The 19,720-nt window shown below is 43.0% G+C and overlaps 1 protein-coding gene across 1 annotated transcript in view; it reads right to left on the reverse strand.

Moving 5' to 3' along the window:
• Nucleotides 1-19,720, reverse strand: part of GTF3C2 (general transcription factor IIIC subunit 2) — a 452,236-nt gene that overhangs the window by 423,376 nt on the left and 9,140 nt on the right. Inside the window, exons 2-3 of the mRNA XM_053710988.1 lie at nt 13,604-14,555; nt 11,692-11,968 (exon numbers count right to left, since the gene is read on the reverse strand). Of these exons, the coding sequence (XP_053566963.1) occupies nt 11,692-11,968; nt 13,604-14,555 (1,229 nt within the window). The remainder of the gene's footprint in view (nt 1-11,691; nt 11,969-13,603; nt 14,556-19,720) is intronic.

Raw genomic sequence — 19,720 nt, forward strand, 5'->3', positions numbered from 1 at the left:
ATGAGGAAAAGGGAGCGGATAGAAGGGAACCAATAACGGAAGACAGATTACAGAAAATGACAGGGGCGCTAGAAGGGGTGTGCGCAAGCAGGGACGAGGCGCTAATATTCAGAACAGCGTTTATAGTGGCATTTCATGGAGCAACGAGGATAGGAGAACTGTTACCAAAGAACAGAAAAATAGGTAAAGGAGGGATAGAGATAGGGGATGTAAGATGGGGGGAGGAAGCAGTATTGATATTGGTGAGACAATCCAAAACAGACAAGGAAGGGAAAGGGGCATGGCTGAATATGGCTGGAACAGGGGGAGCACTGTTGCCTTAAATCCAAAAGTTTAAAGTATTCTATCCCTGAAGAAAAGATAGAAAGTACAGGAAAAACTAGTGTAGTGAACAACTGTGAGGGGAACGTCATAAGGGAGGGGCTGCTGGGAGAGAACAATGGTGTAGTTGGTGTACTAGGTGTGGGGGTTGCAGGAGAGATAAGGAGAGAAGGCATTGGTCAGGAGAAGGCTCAGGGAGGGGCTGGGGGAAAGGTGTTATAAGGAGAGGGACTGCAGGAGGGAGTCACTAACTGTCATGATTATATATTATCCTAACTCTTTATACAACCTTGACTGCTAATATCCTTGCACCTATCTACTTAACCCCTCCCACGGACAAGGTATATAGGATCAGCTAACCTATTGTTAGTTGCTTAGAATTCTGTCTTGTGCTGCTACCAATCTACTCAGGACTCGCTCTCCTCAGCAGCTGCTGCACCTGACACAGGATCTCTGCTCAAACCAAGCCGGCTGTGACGTCACACGCCACCGGAACTCATACCAGCTAATTCTAACTTCTCTACAAGGAATTACCGGTACCGGACCTTCGACTTCTCACTAAAGATTTCTCCTAAAAACAGACTATCTAACTTTCAACTCGGTAAGATTCCAACTTTAATCCTTACCTCTATCAATCATCGCAATCCTCAGTCAGTACTGAACTTCTACTAAATGTTAAACATCTCATTTAAAAAACCTTCAGTGAAAAGTTTAACAAAGATTTGAATTCAAAACAAGTTGATAAAATGATCTTACTAAATAACTGTTGTTATATGACATAACCTGATCAGTATTATTGTTTCAGTTTACCGTTATAAGTAATCACACATGTGTTATTTAAACTGACATAAAATTCACTTTGCTAAAACTCCTTATAAGTAATTTACAATCTACAGCTACCATTCTCTCCACTTTATATTTTCTTTTGGTTCTTGGAACTGCACTTAGCATTCTCACACTTGTTGCTTAGATGCAGTTTCAGATTTAACCCTAGATTAACTGACAGACAGATATCATATTCCATATCAAACAACAGTTGCGCCCTTGTTACATATATGTTATTGATATCTGCCTTTCTACATTCATATATAATTCTTAAGCTGCAGTTGTGGTTCAAAAACAGAATTTATGTTTACCTGATAAATTTCTTTCTCCAACGGTGTGTCCGGTCCACGGCGTCATCCTTACTTGTGGGATATTCTCCTCCCCAACAGGAAATGGCAAAGAGCCCAGCAAAGCTGGTCACATGATCCCTCCTAGGCTCCGCCTACCCCAGTCATTCGACCGACGTTAAGGAGGAATATTTGCATAGGAGAAACCATATGGTACCGTGGTGACTGTAGTTAAAGAAAATAAAATATCAGACCTGATTAAAAAAACCAGGGCGGGCCGTGGACCGGACACACCGTTGGAGAAAGAAATTTATCAGGTAAACATAAATTCTGTTTTCTCCAACATAGGTGTGTCCGGTCCACGGCGTCATCCTTACTTGTGGGAACCAATACCAAAGCTTTAGGACACGGATGAAGGGAGGGAGCAAATCAGGTCACCTAAATGGAAGGCACCACGGCTTGCAAAACCTTTCTCCCAAAAATAGCCTCAGAAGAAGCAAAAGTATCAAACTTGTAAAATTTGGTAAAAGTGTGCAGTGAAGACCACGTCGCTGCCCTACATATCTGATCAACAGAAGCCTCGTTCTTGAAGGCCCATGTGGAAGCCACAGCCCTAGTGGAATGAGCTGTGATTCTTTCGGGAGGCTGCCATCCGGCAGTCTCGTAAGCCAATCTGATGATGCTTTTAATCCAAAAAGAGAGAGAGGTAGAAGTTGCTTTTTGACCTCTCCTTTTACCTGAATAAACAACAAACAAGGAAGATGTTTGTCTAAAATCCTTTGTAGCATCTAAGTAGAATTTTAGAGCGCGAACAACATCCAAATTGTGCAACAAACGTTCCTTCTTTGAAACTGGTTTCGGACACAGAGAAGGTACGATAATCTCCTGGTTAATGTTTTTGTTAGAAACAACTTTTGGAAGAAAACCAGGTTTAGTACGTAAAACCACCTTATCTGCATGGAACACCAGATAAGGAGGAGAACACTGCAGAGCAGATAATTCTGAGACTCTTCTGGCAGAAGAAATCGCAACTAAAAACAAAACTTTCCAAGATAATAACTTAATATCAACGGAATGTAAGGGTTCAAACGGAACCCCCTGAAGAACTGAAAGAACTAAATTGAGACTCCAAGGAGGAGTCAAAGGTTTGTAAACAGGCTTGATTCTAACCAGAGCCTGCACAAAGGCTTGAACATCTGGCACAGCTGCCAGCTTTTTGTGAAGTAATACCGACAAGGCAGAAATCTGTCCCTTCAGGGAACTTGCAGATAATCCTTTTTCCAATCCTTCTTGAAGGAAGGATAGAATCCTAGGAATCTTAACCTTGTCCCAAGGGAATCCTTTAGATTCACACCAACAGATATATTTTTTCCAAATTTTGTGGTAAATCTTTCTAGTCACAGGCTTTCTGGCCTGAACAAGAGTATCGATAACAGAATCTGAGAATCCTCGCTTCGATAAAATCAAGCGTTCAATCTCCAAGCAGTCAGCTGGAGTGAAACCAGATTCGGATGTTCGAACGGACCCTGAACAAGAAGGTCTCGTCTCAAAGGTAGCTTCCAAGGTGGAGCCGATGACATATTCACCAGATCTGCATACCAAGTCCTGCGTGGCCACGCAGGAGCTATCAAGATCACCGACGCCCTCTCCTGCTTGATCCTGGCTATCAGCCTGGGGATGAGAGGAAATGGCGGGAACACATAAGCTAGTTTGAAGGTCCAAGGTGCCACTAGTGCATCCACTAGAGCCGCCTTGGGATCCCTGGATCTGGCCCCGTAGCAAGGAACTTTGAAGTTCTGACGAGAGGCCATCAGATCCATGTCTGGAATGCCCCACAGGTGAGTGACTTGGGCAAAGATTTCCGGATGGAGTTCCCACTCCCCCGGATGCAATGTCCGCCGACTCAGAAAATCCGCTTCCCAGTTTTCCACTCCTGGGATGTGGATAGCAGACAGGTGGCAGGAGTGAGATTCCGCCCAAAGAATTATTTTGGTTACTTCTTCCATCGCTAGGGAACTCCTTGTTCCCCCCTGATGGTTGATGTACGCAACAGTCGTCATGTTGTCTGATTGAAACCGTATGAACCTGGTCCTCGCAAGCTGGGGCCAGGCCTGGAGAGCATTGAATATCGCTCTCAGTTCCAGAATATTTATCGGTAGAAGAGATTCTTCCCGAGACCAAAGACCCTGAGCTTTCAGGGATCCCCAGACCGCGCCCCAGCCTATCAGACTGGCGTCGGTCGTGACAATGACCCACTCTGGTCTGTGGAACATCATCCCTTGAGACAGATTGTCCAGGGACAGCCACCAACGGAGTGAGTCTCTGGTCTTCTGATTTACTTGTATCTTCGGAGACAAGTCTGTATAGTCCCCATTCCACTGACTGAGCATGCACAGTTGTAATGGTCTTAGATGAATGCGCGCAAAAGGAACTATGTCCATCGCCGCCACCATCAACCCGATCACTTCCATGCACTGAGCTATGGAAGGAAGAGGAACGGAATGAAGTATCCGACAAGAGTCCAGAAGCCTTGTTTTTCTGGCCTCTGTTAGAAAGATCCTCATTTCTAAGGAGTCTATAATTGTTCCCAAGAAGGGAACCCTTGTTGACGGGGATAGAGAACTCTTTTCCACGTTCACTTTCCAGCCGTGAGATCTGAGAAAGGCCAGGACAATGTCCGTGTGAGCCTTTGCTTGAGGAAGGGACGACGCTTGAATCAGAATGTCGTCCAGGTAAGGTACTACTGCAATGCCCCTTGGTCTTAGCACCGCTAGAAGGGACCCTAGTACCTTTGTGAAAATCCTTGGAGCAGTGGCTAATCCGAAAGGAAGCGCCACGAACTGGTAATGTTTGTCCAGGAATGCAAACCTTAGGAACCGATGATGTTCCTTGTGGATAGGAATATGTAGATACGCATCCTTTAAATCCACCGTGGTCATGAATTGACCTTCCTGGATGGAAGGAAGGATAGTTCGGATGGTTTCCATCTTGAACGATGGGACCCTGAGAAATTTGTTTAAGATCTTGAGATCTAGGATTGGTCTGAACGTTCCCTCTTTTTTGGGAACTATGAACAGATTGGAGTAGAACCCCATCCCCTGTTCTCTTAATGGAACAGGATGAATCACTCCCATTTTTAACAGGTCTTCTACACAATGTAAGAACGCCTGTCTTTTTATGTGGTCTGAAGACAACTGCGACCTGTGGAACCTCCCCCTTGGGGGAAGTCCCTTGAATTCCAGAAGATAACCCTGGGAGACTATTTCTAGCGCCCAAGGATCCAGAACATCTCTTGCCCAAGCCTGAGCGAAGAGAGAGAGTCTGCCCCCCACCAGATCCGGTCCCGGATCGGGGGCCAATATTTCATGCTGTCTTGGTAGCAGTGGCAGGTTTCTTGGCCTGCTTTCCCTTGTTCCAGCCTTGCATTGGTCTCCAAGCTGGCTTGGCCTGAGAAGTATTACCCTCTTGCTTAGAGGACGTAGCACCTTGGGCTGGTCCGTTTTTACGAAAGGGACGAAAATTAGGTCTATTTTTTGCCTTGAAAGGCCGATCCTGAGGAAGGGCGTGGCCCTTACCCCCAGTGATATCAGAGATAATCTCTTTCAAGTCAGGACCAAACAACGTTTTCCCCTTGAAAGGAATGTTTAGTAGCTTGTTCTTGGACGACGCATCAGCCGACCAAGATTTCAACCAAAGCGCTCTGCGCGCCACAATAGCAAACCCAGAGTTCTTAGCCGCTAACTTAGCCAATTGCAAAGAGGCGTCTAGAGTGAAAGAATTAGCCAATTTGAGAGCATTGATTCTGTCCATAATCTCCTCATAAGGAGGAGAGTCACTATCGAGCACCTTAAGCAGTTCATCAAACCAGAAATATGCGGCAGTAGTGACAGGGACAATGCATGAAATGGGTTGTAGAAGGTAACCCTGCTGAACAAACATCTTTTTAAGCAAACCTTCTAATTTTTTATCCATAGGATCTTTGAAAGCACAACTATCCTCTATGGGAATAGTGGTGCGTTTGTTTAAAGTAGAAACCGCTCCCTCGACCTTGGGGACTGACTGCCATAAGTCCTTTCTGGGGTCGACCATAGGAAACAATTTTTTAAATATGGGGGGAGGGACGAAAGGAATACCGGGCCTTTCCCATTCTTTATTAACAATGTCCGCCACCCGCTTGGGTATAGGAAAAGCTTCTGGGAGCCCCGGCCCCTCTAGGAACTTGTCCATTTTACATAGTTTCTCTGGGATGACTAAATTTTCACAATCATCCAGAGTGGATAATACCTCCTTAAGCAAAATGCGGAGATGTTCCAATTTAAATTTAAATGTAATCACATCAGATTCAGCCTGCTGAGAAATGTTCCCTAAATCAGTAATTTCTCCCTCAGACAAAACCTCCCTGGCCCCCTCAGATTGGGTTAGGGGCCCTTCAGAGATATTAATATCAGCGTCGTCATGCTCTTCAGTAACTAAAACAGAGCAGCCACGCTTACGCTGACAAGGGTTCATTTTGGCTAAAATGTTTTTGACAGAATTATCCATTACAGCCGTTAATTGTTGCATAGTAAGGAGTATTGGCGCGCTAGATGTACTAGGGGCCTCCTGAGTGGGCAAGACTCGTGTAGACGAAGGAGGGAATGATGCAGTACCATGCTTACTCCCCTCACTTGAGGAATCATCTTGGGCATCATTGTCATTATCACATAAATCACATTTATTTAAATGAATAGGAATTCTGGCTTCCCCACATTCAGAACACAGTCTATCTGGTAGTTCAGACATGTTAAACAGGCATAAACTTGAACAGAAAGTACAAAAAACGTTTTAAAATAAAACCGTTACTGTCACTTTAAATTTTAAACTGAACACACTTTATTACTGCAATTGCGAAAAAACATGAAGGAATTGTTCAAAATTCACCAAATTTTCACCACAGCGTCTTAAAGCTTTGAAAATATTGCACACCAATTTTGGAAGCTTTAACCCTTAAAATAACGGAACCGGAGCCGTTTTAAGCTTTAAACCCCTTTACAGTCCCTGGTATCTGCTTTGCTGAGACCCAACCAAACCCAAAGGGGAATACGATACCAAATGACGCCTTCAGAAGTCTTTTATAAGTATCAGAGCTCCTCTCACATGCGACTGCATGCCATGCCTCTCAAAAACAAGTGCGCAACACCGGCGCGAAAATGAGACTCTGCCTATGCTTTGGGAAAGCCCCTAAAGAATAAGGTGTCTAAAACAGTGCCTGCCGATATTATTATATCAAAATACCCATAAAAAATGATTCCTCAAGGCTAAATATGTGTTAATAATCAATCGATTTAGCCCAGAAAAAGTCTACAGTTTAAATAAGCCCTTGTGAAGCCCTTATTTACAATCGTAATAAACATGGCTTACCGGATCCCATAGGGAAAATGACAGCTTCCAGCATTACATCGTCTTGTTAGAATGTGTCATACCTCAAGCAGTAAGAGACTGCACACTGTTCCCCCAACTGAAGTTAATTGCTCTCAACAGTCCTGTGTGGAACAGCCATGGATTTTAGTTACGGTTGCTAAAATCATTTTCCTCATACAAACAGAATTCTTCATCTCTTTTCTGTTTCTGAGTAAATAGTACGTACCAGCACTATTTGAAAATAACAAACTCTTGATTGAATAATGAAAAACTACAGTTAAACACTAAAAAACTCTAAGCCATCTCCGTGGAGATGTTGCCTGTACAACGGCAAAGAGAATGACTGGGGTAGGCGGAGCCTAGGAGGGATCATGTGACCAGCTTTGCTGGGCTCTTTGCCATTTCCTGTTGGGGAGGAGAATATCCCACAAGTAAGGATGACGCCGTGGACCGGACACACCTATGTTGGAGAAATATATTTTCTCGTTCTTTTTCTGCCTTTTTTGGAAAAGCAGAATTAATTTGTGACACTAACCTTTTTTCTTCCTTTCGGAGCCAAGGAAACGCGGGGGGAGGGCAAGCTGGGGGGATTAGCGCCAACCCCGCTGAAAATAGATAGACTGGTTCGCGAGCTGCAAGCATACCCTATCATAGAGGATAGAGATTTATTAATTGAGGGGCTGAGTAGGGGTTTTACAGTACCAGTGAAAGGAGCGGTAACGGGGGCAGTAAAAGCTAGGAACTTAAAATCGGCAGGGGAGCTCCCCGGGATACTGAAAGAGAAACTAGCGAAGGAGGTTGAGGGGGGGAGAATGGCCGGCCCTTTCACAGAAAAGCCAATAGCAGATCTAGTCATTTCCCCCTTGGGGGTGGTTCCCAAGAAGGAGGAAGGGAAATATTGCATGATACATCACTTATCATACCCAAAGGGTAGGTCGGTAAACGATGCTATCAATAAAGAGGAAGCAACAGTGCAATACCAATCATTCGACAGCGCAGTGCAGCTGGTAAGGAAGGCAGGGAGAGGGGCCATGATGGCTAAGATAGATATTGAATCGGCTTTTCGGCCATTGCCGCTGAATCCGGATAGTTTTAAACTGATGGGGTGCAAATTTGAAGGGCTTTATTATGTGGATAAATGCCTACCAATGGGGTGCTCCATATCATGCTCAATCTTTGAGAAGTTTAGCACTTTTCTGCACTGGTTAGCGGTAGCAAGGCAAAAGAGGGATTCAATAGTCCACTACTTGGACGATTTCATGGTGGTAGGAGGGGCGGGCTCCGACAGGTGCGAAAGCATGAAAGCAGGGCTGATAGGTTTGCTTGAAGAGATGGGGGTCCCAGTGGCAGACAAAAAGACAGAGGGTCCTTGCGCGACACTAGCATTCCTGGGCATAACAATAGATTCAGTGAAAGGACAATGCGAGCTACCCGAGGATAAGGTGAAAAAGGCTAGGGAGCGGATAGCATGGATGGCGACACGGAAGGTAACGCTAAGGGAGATGCAGAAAACTTTGGGGGTATTGAACTTTGCGTGTAAAGTGATACCGGTAGGAAGGATTTTTAAAAGGCGATTGGAGATTAGCACAAAGGGCGCAAAAAAGCCAAAGCATATGATTAGGGTGACAAAGGAGATGAGGGAAGACCTGAAAGTGTGGGACCAATTTTTACAGGATTTCAACGGGGTGCGCATATGGCAGGAGGTTGCGCCCGCAGTTGAGTTGGAGCTATACACGGACGCGGCAGGGGGAATGGGGTATGGAGCATACTTTCAAGGGAGGTTGTGCGCGGGAGGATGGCCCGAAAGATGGAAGGAGATAGGATGGGTTAGAAACTTGGTGCTGCTGGAGTTATTCCCCATAGTGGTGGCCATGGAGCTATGGGGTGGGGAGCTAGAAAATAAGACAATAATATGTTGGTCAGACAATATGGGGGTGGTCGAGGTCATCAATCAGCTGTCCGCCTCATCACTGCCAGTAGTTAGGTATCTAAGGTACTTGGTTTTGAAATGTTTAAAGCATAACATCTGTGTCAGGGCCAAACACATTCCGGGTTTCAGAAACGTAGTTGCTGACGCGCTATCCCGTTTTAAATGGGAGAAGTTTAGGGAGCTTGCACCCAATGCCAGACAGGAAGGTGAATGTTGCCCTATGCTTCTTTGGCAGATTGGCAACGGATAGAAGGAATCGAGGGACTGGTCGAGAAAGCCTTGGCATCAAGTACATGGGCAGTATACAGGAAATATTAGGGACAGAGGTGCAAATATAGGGAGGAAGCGAAAGGAGGGGAGGAGGGAAGATTCCTAGAGCGGTTGATGGTGCTACCGAGGGAAGGCGTAAGAAAGGGGCGGCTGAGTGCAGTACTAGCAGGGATATCATATTGTGCACAGCTATACGGGGGAATGGATTGGTCCAGGAAGTTTATAGTAAAGAAGATTGCGAGGGCATGGGGAAGAGATGAGGAAAAGGGAGCGGATAGAAGGGAACCAATAACGGAAGACAGATTACAGAAAATGACAAGGGCGCTAGAAGGGGTGTGCGCAAGCAGGGACGAGGCGCTAATATTCAGAACAGCGTTTATAGTGGCATTTCATGGAGCAACGAGGATAGGAGAACTGTTACCAAAGAACAGAAAAATAGGTAAAGGAGGGATAGAGATAGGGGATGTAAGATGGGGGGAGGAAGCAGTATTGATATTGGTGAGACGATCCAAAACAGACAAGGAAGGGAAAGGGGCATGGCTGAATATGGCTGGAACAGGGGGAGCACTGTGCCCGGTGGCCTGTGTCAAAGAGTACCTGTTAACAAAGAGGGAGGGGGGCCGCACATTCCTGCGGCATGCGGATGGATCAGATGTAACAATTTTTCAGTTTAAGAGCGTGCTACAAAGGGTAGTAAAGAAGCTGGGGTGGGAAAATGCACACTTTGCGCCGCATTCATTCAGAATAGGGGCAGCGACCGCCGCAGCAGGTAGGGGTTGTTCAGAGGAACAGATTAAAAAGCTAGGGAGATGGAAATCCGCAGCATACAAATCATACATAAGGTTGCAAAAAGAGTAAGGCTTCATATCAAATTGTTCTAACTGTTAAAAATTGTTTTTTCTTTTTGTGTGTGTTACAGGCAAAGCATTAAGGGTGTGGATAGTAGGACATTCCTACATTTACTGGGCGCAGGCTAGGGCGGCGGCATCAGCGCAGGGATTACATTTAGGTTTTTCGCACAGGGAAGTTAGCATTAGATGGATAGGAAAAAGAGGTATGATGTGGGACGAGTTAGTGCCAACAATACAGCAGGCAAGGCGGAGATGAGGGTGTCCAGACGCCCTGATTATACATCTAGGGGGGAATGACATAGGAGCATACCCGCTCAGAGAGCTAGAGGAGAAAGTAGCAGGGAGTATGTGATGGTTAAAAGTTGCATGGCCATCGGTGCGGGTGATATGGTCCAATATAGTGTCCAGGATATACTGGCGGAACTCGTACACGAGCAAGGCAGGATATAGATTGAGGAGAAAAGTGAACCAGGTAGCGGCGAAGGTAATGAAGGAGATAGGGGGCGGAGTAGTAGAGCACCCATTGATAGCAGCCAAAAAGGAGGAGCTATTCAGACGGGATGGAGTACACCTCACGGATGAGGGGAATGACCAAATGCTGGCGGATATCAGAGGGATGTGCCAAGAGCTGGTGGAGGTAAGGAAAGGTCACGAATGACGGAGAATGGTGGGCCGAAAGAGGGGCTCTTTTGGTGGCGGTGAAGTTTGTGCACGACACGTGGGCGGGGCAGAATAGGGGGTGGGAGGATCCCGCGGCATACTCAGCCCTGAGGGGTGATCCGGTGGTCTATCTAATGGGGGGGGGCTATGCAGTGGGTTCTCCCTTCTCCAACTGCCCTGCCAGGGGGGGGTAGTGGTTACACCCCCATAGGCGTGGTCCCCAAAATTCTGGTTTAATGCAGTGGCATTATTTGAGGTTCTTTTGAAGTTGATTTTATGGCTGAATTTTGCAAGATATAGTTTAAAGGTGTCAAAATTCAATTAAGTAATAAATCGTGACCTTTCCACATTTCGCCATAACTACTGTGTCTGTGTTTTTATTTTAGATAAGTCTTAGATAAGTTAAAATGGGGTTTGGGGGTTCAATGGTTTTATACAGTAATTTTTTCAAAGGAATGCAGCCTCCTCACCTTATACGGCAGGAGCCGTGAGACAACAGCTGAGAAGGTAACTGACCTAAAGTGCGGTGAGAGCTGCGGTCAAAGTCGTGCTGTATTGGAGGTATGTGGGATAAACAAAAGTCTTCTGTGTATCAGATGGAGAACCACGTAAGCCCCTACATTTTATATTCCTGTTGATCTATATGTATTTCATTGACTGCTCTATATACCACAGCTGCAAATGCATTCATAGTGGATTACTGGCTGTTCTTTCCAAATATCAACCTTGCTAACACTGCAGTGTATATAACAAAGCTTGCTAACTGTTTCATGCATGAACTAACCTTTACTTGGACTGTTTCTGGAACGATGTTAGGCCTTCCACATGCTGGGACATTCATAGACTGTATCTAGTTTATTTACGCTACCCGAGTCAATTTAAAAAATGTGCGTGTTTTATGTGTGTGAGACTTACTTCTGTGGGCACTATTCTATGAAATATTAAAAACCAAGGGATGGTTTTTTATTAACTTAAGTGTGCTGAATTCCCTGTCTATTTTTTAAATCAAGTTTTAATTAATACGTTTCTGCTATTTTCTAAAATATGAATGGATGTATACAACAGTACAACCATGTACCCTAAATAGGCCTCAAACACAACCAAGACTACTCCTGCTAATAGTCCTTTGTAGGACAAGATCTCTCACCTCAGAGGGGGAGCTTGCTCTCCTGTGGCTCCTCAGATCACCGTCAGACACATCACTCAGCCTTTCACACTCCGCCTCCTCTTCTTCCTCTTCTTTCTCTACTGATCTTAGAACATCCTCAGATACAACAAAGTCTGAATCCTCTTCATCTTCATCTCTTTTTCTTTTCCTTCGTTTCTTTTTCACAGACCCCTCTTCAGGTTCACTGGGTTTTGTGGGAGAGGATAAACCAGATGAAGACAGCTGGTCAGCTAGATCGTGCAGGTAACGCAAGGCTCTGAAACAAAAGGCACATGTCACGTAAAAGTCTGCATAGCCCAACGTCACATAAAAGTATGCATAGCCCAACGTCATGAAAAAGTCTGCATAGCCCTACATCACCTACTGTATAGCCCAACGTCACATGAAAGTCTACATAGCCCAACGTTACACAAAGGTTTGCATAGCCCAACGTCACATGAAGGTCTGCATAGCACAATCAGCTTATCAAACAAAAAACCTGTCACTGAATAAAAATGTCTTCTGTTTGTATATGTAAGAAGTAACTCTTAACCACTGGCACCTAAACCATGCTATAAAAGAATTAAGTATACCCTTGTCTAGTCTAACAAGGCTATAAAAGAATGGAGTATACCTGGTCTAGTCTAGCCAGACTATAAAACAATGGAGTATACTCGGTCTAGTCTAACAAGGCTATAAAAGAGTAAAGTATACCCTTGTCTAGTGTAACCAGGCTATAAAAGAATGGAGTATGCCCTTGTCTAATGTAACCAGACAATAAAAGAATGGAGTATACCCTTGTCTAGTCTAACCATGCTATACAAGAATGGAGTATATCCTTTTCTAGTCTAAACAGGCTACTGGGGTAGTGACAATGGTGGTAAACATGTGCGCGTCAACTAGAGTAGTAACAACGCTGGTAAACATATGTGCGCCAACTAAAGTAGTGACAATGGTGGTAAACATATGTGCGTCAACTCAAATATTGACAACGGTGGCAAACATGTGCGCATCAACTCGAGTATTGACAATGGTGGTAAACATGTGCGCGTCAACTGGGGTAGTGACAACGGTGGTAATAATGTGCGCGTCAACTGGGGTATTGACAATGGTGGTAAACATTTGCGCGTCAACTAGAGTAGTGACAACGGTGGTAAACATGTGCGTGTCAACTAGAGTAATGACAACGGTGGTAAATGTGCGCGTCAACTGGGGAAATGACAACGGTGGTAAACATGCGCATCAACTGGGGTAGTGACAACGGTGGTAAATATGTGAATGTTAAATAGGGACTGGGATAGTGACAACAGTGGTAAACATGTGCCCGTCAACTTGAGTAGTGGTAGTGACAACGATGGTAAACATGTGCGCCTCAATTATTAGGATTATGGTGCATACAACTCTAAAAAAAAAATAATGAATTTAAAGGACCAGTAAATACAGTAGATTTGCACTCCGTCTAAACTTCAAATGATTAGTAGATTTTTTTTCTGACAAATTTTTTGTTATTTCCACTCCTCCTGTATCATGTGACAGCCATCAGCCAATCAAAAATCCATATACGTATATTCTGTCAATTCTTGCACATTATCAGTAGGAGCTGGTAAATATAAAAAGAGACTGTGCACAATTTGTAAATGGAAGTAAATTGGAAAGTTGTTTAAAAATAGTGCTCTGAGTCATGAAAGTTTAATTTGGGCTTTACAATGAGAATATAAAGATATCATAGTGTGCAGCTCTGTTTGGATAACGTAAAACATTGCTTCACCTAGGTACAAAAAAATACCCTAACTATGAAGGGTAAGAAGCAGCTAATAGATCGTGGTAGATAAGGACACCAATTCAAGTAAAAAAAACCTTTAACAAAAATTTCAGTAGGAGAATTAGATTAACGATATAAACAAGCACTTACACTTTAGCTGCCCGTCTCCTTGGGCGCCCACCTGGTGTGGTCTCTGTGCACTCGTCTTCTTCTCTGAGGACAAATGTGTTTACTGGAGCCTGATTTTCCTGAGCTTCCTCTGCTAAACGAAGGATGAGAAGTTCAGCCTTGGTCTTACGACCTCGCTTTCTCACAGGCGGGGTTAGAAGAGAAGTGGCTTGAGGACTTTTCACTGGAGAAGGAGGACATGATGGCAGAAGAACAGAAGCAGGGGTAGTAGGGGATGGTGGGAAATTTGGAGACAGAAGTTTAGCCTTAAACTTGCCCCTTTGTTTTTTTGGTATCTTCACAGAGGGAGTTCGTGGAGAGGCAGTAGGGCTACTTTTGTCCATAGAAGCAGGTAGAAATTGTGTCAGTTCAACAGACACGGGTGTAACAACGGACGAAAACTCAGTATTAGACTTGCGCTGTCGCTTCTTTGGCAGCTTTATAGGTAAGGTTAACTGAGTAGAAGCACTGTTCTCCTGAGAAGGAGACAGACAAGGCGTCAGCACAACAGACACTGGAGTAGCAGGTGATAATAGTTCAGACTTGGACCTGCGTCCTCGTTTTTTTGCAACATTTACAGGTGGTGTTAGTAGAGAAGTAGCACAAGGCCTACTCGCCAGAGCCGCAGACAGACCAGGGTGAAGCAGACCAGGCACAGAAGCAGATGGTGATGGAGGTTCCGCCCTTGACTTGCGTCCTTGTCTTTTTGCCACCTTTGTGGATGGGGTTAATACAGACGCAGGACTGGTTTTCAGAGATGTAGGCAGACAAGGTGGCACTGGGACAGGCACAGGAGTAGCAGGGGATGGAGAAGAGCTTGAACTTAGTTTAGGTTGTCGCCCTCGTCTCCTTTTGAGACGCGGTGTCTCTAGGGAGGTGTCGGCAACTCTTTTATTAACTATAGAACCACAGCTTGAATCTTCATATTCACCATCTGCAGGAAAAAAAGGAAAAAAGATTGGGAAATTGCCTGATCCTGTTTACTAAGCTGGTCCACCTACAACATGCTTTGTACACTTAAAATAAATCAATGTTTAAATCCGAGAGACAGAAGTTTTTTCAGTTTATTAGACGCACTGTAGCTTTCTACATATACAATATTCCCTCCCCTCATGTCCGTAAAACAATTATAGTGTTATGAATAGGCAAAACATAATTTATGTAAGAACTTACCTGATAAATTCATTTCTTTCATATTGGCAAGAGTCCATGAGCTAGTGACATATGGGATATACAATCCTACCAGGAGGGGCAAAGTTTCCCAAACCTCAAAATGCCTATAAATACACCCCTCACCACACCCAAAATTCAGTTTAACGAATAGCCAAGCAGTGGGGTGATAAAGAAAGGAGTAGAAAGCATCAACAAAGGAAATTTGGAAATAATTGTGCTTTATAAAAAAAATCATAACCACCATAAAAAGGGTGGGCCTCATGGACTCTTGCCAATATGAAAGAAATTAATTTATCAGGTAAGTTCTTACATAAATTATGTTTTCTTTCATGTAATTGGCAAGAGTCCATGAGCTAGTGACATATGGGATATCAATACCCAAGATGTGGAGTCTTCCACTTAAGAGTCACTAGAGAGGGAGGGAATAAAATAAAAACAGCCATATACCGCTGAAAAAATTAATCCACAACCCCAAAAAATAAGTTTATTTTCATTTTTGAAAGAAAAAAACTTAAATCAAAAGCAGAAGAATCAAACTGAAACAGCTGCCTGAAGAACTTTTCTACCAAAAACTGCTTCCGAAGAAGCAAATACATCAAAATGGTAGAATTTAGTAAATGTATGCAAAGAGGACCAAGTCGCTGCTTTGCAAATCTAATCAACTGAAGCTTCATTCTTAAAAGCCCACGAAGTGGAGACTGAACTAGTAGAATGAGCTATAATTCTCTGAGGCGGGGCTTGACCAGACTCCAAATAAGCTTTAAGAATCAAAAGCTTTAACCAAGAGGCCAATGAAATAGGAGAGGCCTTCTGACCTTTCCTAGGACCAGAAAATATAACAAATAGACTAGAAGTCTTCCTGAAATCTTAAGTAGATTCAACATAATATTTCAAAGCTCTCACCACATCCAAAGAATGTAAGGATCTTTCCAAAGGATTCTTAGGATTAGGACACAAGGAAGGGACAACAATTTCTCTACTAATGTTGTTAGAATTCACAACCTTAAGGAAAAATTCAAATGAAGTCCGCAAAACCGCCTTATCCTGATGAAAAGTCAGAAAAGGAGATTCACAAGAAAGAGCAGATAGCTCAGAAACTCTTCTAGCAGAAGAGATAGCCAAAAGGAACAACACTTTCCAAGAAAGTAGTTTAATGTCCAAAGAATGCATAGGCTCAAATGGAGGAGCCTGTAAAGCCTTCAGAACAAAATTAAGACTCCAAGGAGGAGAAATTGATTTAATGACAGGCTTAATACGAACTAAAGCCTGTACAAAACAGTGTATATCAGGAAGTATAGCAATCTTTCTGTGAAATAAAACAAAAAGAGCGGAGATTTGTCCTTTCAAGGAACTTGCAGACAAACCCTTATCCAAACCATCCTGAAAAAACTGTAAAAATTCTAGGAATTCTAAAAGAATGCCAGGAGAATTCATGAGAAGAACACCATGAAATGTAAGTCTTTCAAACTCTATAATAAATCTTCCTAGAGACTGATTTACGAGCTTGTAACATAGTAGCAATCACTGAGTCAGAGAAACCTCTATGACTTAGTACTAAGCATTTCATTTCCATACCTTCAAATGTAATGATTTGAGATCCTGATGGAAAAATGGACCTTGAGATAGTAGGTCTGGCCGTAACGGAAGTGGCCAAGGCGGGCAACTGGACATCTGAACCAGATCCACATACCAAACCCTGTGTGGCCATGCTGGCACTACCAGCAACACAAATGATTGTTCCATGATAATTTTGGAAAACACTCATGGAAGGAGAACTAAAGGCGGGAAGATATAAGCAGGATGATAACACCAAGGAAGTGTCAGCGCATCCACTGCTTCCGCCTGAACATCCCTGGACCTGGACAAGTATCTGGGAAGTTTCTTGTTTAGATGAGAGGCCATGAGATCTACCTCTGGAGGACCCCACATCTGAACAATCTGAGAAAAAAATATCTGGATGGAGAAACCACTCCCCTGGATGTAAAGTCTAGCGGCTGAGATAATCCGCTTCCCAATTGCCTACACCTGGGATATGCACCGCAGAGATTAGACAGGAGCTGGATTCCGCCCAAACAAGTATTCGAGATACTTCTTTCATAGCTTGGGGACTGTGAGTCCCACCCTGATGATTGACATATGCCACTGTTGTGATAATGTCTGTCTGAAAACAAATGAACAGTTCTCTCTTTAACAGAGGCCAAAACTGAAGAGCTCTGAGAATTGCACGGAGTTCTAAAATATGTATTGGAAATCTCGCCTCTTGAGATTTCCAAACCCCTTGTGCTGTCAGAGATCCTCAAACAGCTCCCCAACCTGAAAAACTTGCATCTGTTGTGATCACAGTCCAGGTTGGCCAAATAAAAGAAGCCCCTTGAACTAAATGATGGTGATCTATCCACCATGTCAGAGAGTGTCGTACATTGGGATTTAAGGATATTAAATTGAGATATCTTTGTATAATCCCTGCACCATTGATTCAGTATACAAAGCTGAAGAGGTCTCATGTGAAAATGAGCAAAGGGGATCGCGTCCGATGCTGCAGTCATGAGACCTAAAACTTCCATGCACATAGCCACTGAAGGGAATGACTGAAACTGAAGGTGCCGGCAGGCTGCAACCAATTTTAAACGTCTCTTGTCTGTTAGAGACAGAGTCATGGACACTGAATCTATCTGGAAGCCTAAAAAGGTGACCTTTGTCTGAGGAATCAAGAAACTTTTTGGTAAATTGATCCTCCAACCATGTTTCCGAAGAAACAATTCTAGTTGATTCGTGTGAGATTCTGCAGTACGTAAAGATTGAGCTAGTACCAAGATATCGTCCAAATAAGGAAACACCGCAATACCCTGTTCTCTGATTGCAGAGAGTAGGACACCCAGAACCTTTGAAAAGATTCTTGGAGCGGTTGCTAGGCCAAATGGAAGAGCAACAAATTGGTAATGCTTGTCTAGAAAAGAGAATCTCAGAAACTGAAAATGTTCTGGATGAATCGGAATATGAAGGTATGCATCCTGCAAGTCTATTGTAGACATATAATGTCCTCGCTGAACAAAAGACAGAATAGTCCTTATAGTCACCATCTTGAAAATTGGTACTCTAACATAACGATTCAAAATTTTCAGATCCAGAACTAGTCTGAATAAATTTTCCTTCTTTGGGACAATGAATAGATTTGAATAAAACCCCAAACCTTGTTCCAGAAGAGGAACTGGCATGATTACCCTTGAAGACTCCAGGTCTGAAACACACTTCAGGAAAGCCTGAGCTTTTACTGGATTTTACTGGGATACGTGAGAGAAAAAATCTTCTCACAGGAGGTCTTGCTCTGAATCCTATTCGATACCCTTGAGAGACAATGCTCTGAATCCATTGATTTTGAACAGATTTTATCCAAATATCCTTGAAAAAACCTTAATCTGCCCCCTACCAGCTGAGCTGGAATGAGGGCCGCACCTTAATGCGGACTTAGGGGCTGACTTTGGTTTCCTAAAAGGCTTGGATTTTTTCCAATTTGAGGAAGATTTCCAATTGGAGGCAGATTCCTTGGGGGGAGGAAAGAGTTTTCATTCCCTATTCTGACAAAAGGAACAAAAACGGTTAGAAGCCTTAGATTTACCCTTAGGTTTTTTTATCCTGAGGCAGAAAAACTCCTTTTCCCCCAGTAACAGTTGAAATAATAGAATCCAACTGAGAACGAAATAAATTATTACCTTGGAAAGAAAGAGATAGTAATCTAGATTTAGATGTCATATCAGCATTCCAAGATTTAAGCCACAAAGCTCTTCTAGCTAATATAGCTAAAGACATGGATCTAACATCACAAATAAAATGATTAGCATGTTGCAGTAAGCAAATAATGCTAGATACGTCAGAATCCAATTCTTGTTGCGCTAAATTCTCCAACCAGAAAGTTGATGCAGCCGCAACATCAGCCAAAGAAATTGCAGGTCTGAGAAGATGACCTGAATATAAATAGGCCTTCCTTAGATAAGATTCAAGCTTTCTATCTAAAGGAACCTTAAAGGAAGTACTATCTACCATAGGAATAGTAGTACGTTTAGCAAGAGTAGAAATAGCCCCATCAATTTTGGGGATCTTTTCCCAAAACTCTATAAATTTTGCTGGCAAAGGATACAATATTTTAAACCTTAAAAAAGGAATAAAAGAAGTACCTGGCTTATTCCATTCCTTAGAATCATGTCAGAAATAGGAAAAAAAACTCCTGGAGAACAAACAGGAGGTTTAAAAACAGCATTTAAACGTTTATTAGACTGAACGTCAAGAGGACTGGTTACCTCAATATCCAAAGTAATTAACACTTCTTAATAAAGAACGCATATACTCAATTTCAAATAAATAAGTAGATTTGTCAGTGTCAATGTCTGAGGAGGATCTTCTGAATCAGATAGATCCTCATCAGAAAAGGATAAATTATCATATTGTTGGTCATTTGAAATTTCATCATCTAAATGAGAAGTTTTAAAAGACCTATTACATTTATTTGAAGGTGGAAATGCAGACAAAGCCTTCAGAATAGAATCAGAAACAAATTCTTTAAAAATTTACAGGTATATTATGCACATTAGAAGTTGAAGAAACTGCAACTGGCAATGTACTATTACTGATGGACACATTATCTGAATGTAAAAGTTTATCAAAACAACTATTACAAATGACATTCGGCGACATAATTTCTACAACTTTACAACAAATGCACATAGCTTTTGTAGAACCGATGTCAAGCAGCAATGTTCCAGCAGAAGCTTCTGAGGCAGGGTCAAAGTGAGACATCTTGCAAAATGTAAGAGAAAAAAACAACATATAAAGCAAAATTATCTATTTCCTTATATGACAGTTTCAGGAATGGGAAAAAACATAATTTATGTAAGAACTTACCTGATAAATTCATTTCTTTCATATTAGCAA

Source organism: Bombina bombina, chromosome 4 (genome assembly GCF_027579735.1).
Source record: "Bombina bombina isolate aBomBom1 chromosome 4, aBomBom1.pri, whole genome shotgun sequence".
In the NCBI taxonomy this organism is placed as follows: Eukaryota; Metazoa; Chordata; class Amphibia; order Anura; family Bombinatoridae; genus Bombina; species Bombina bombina.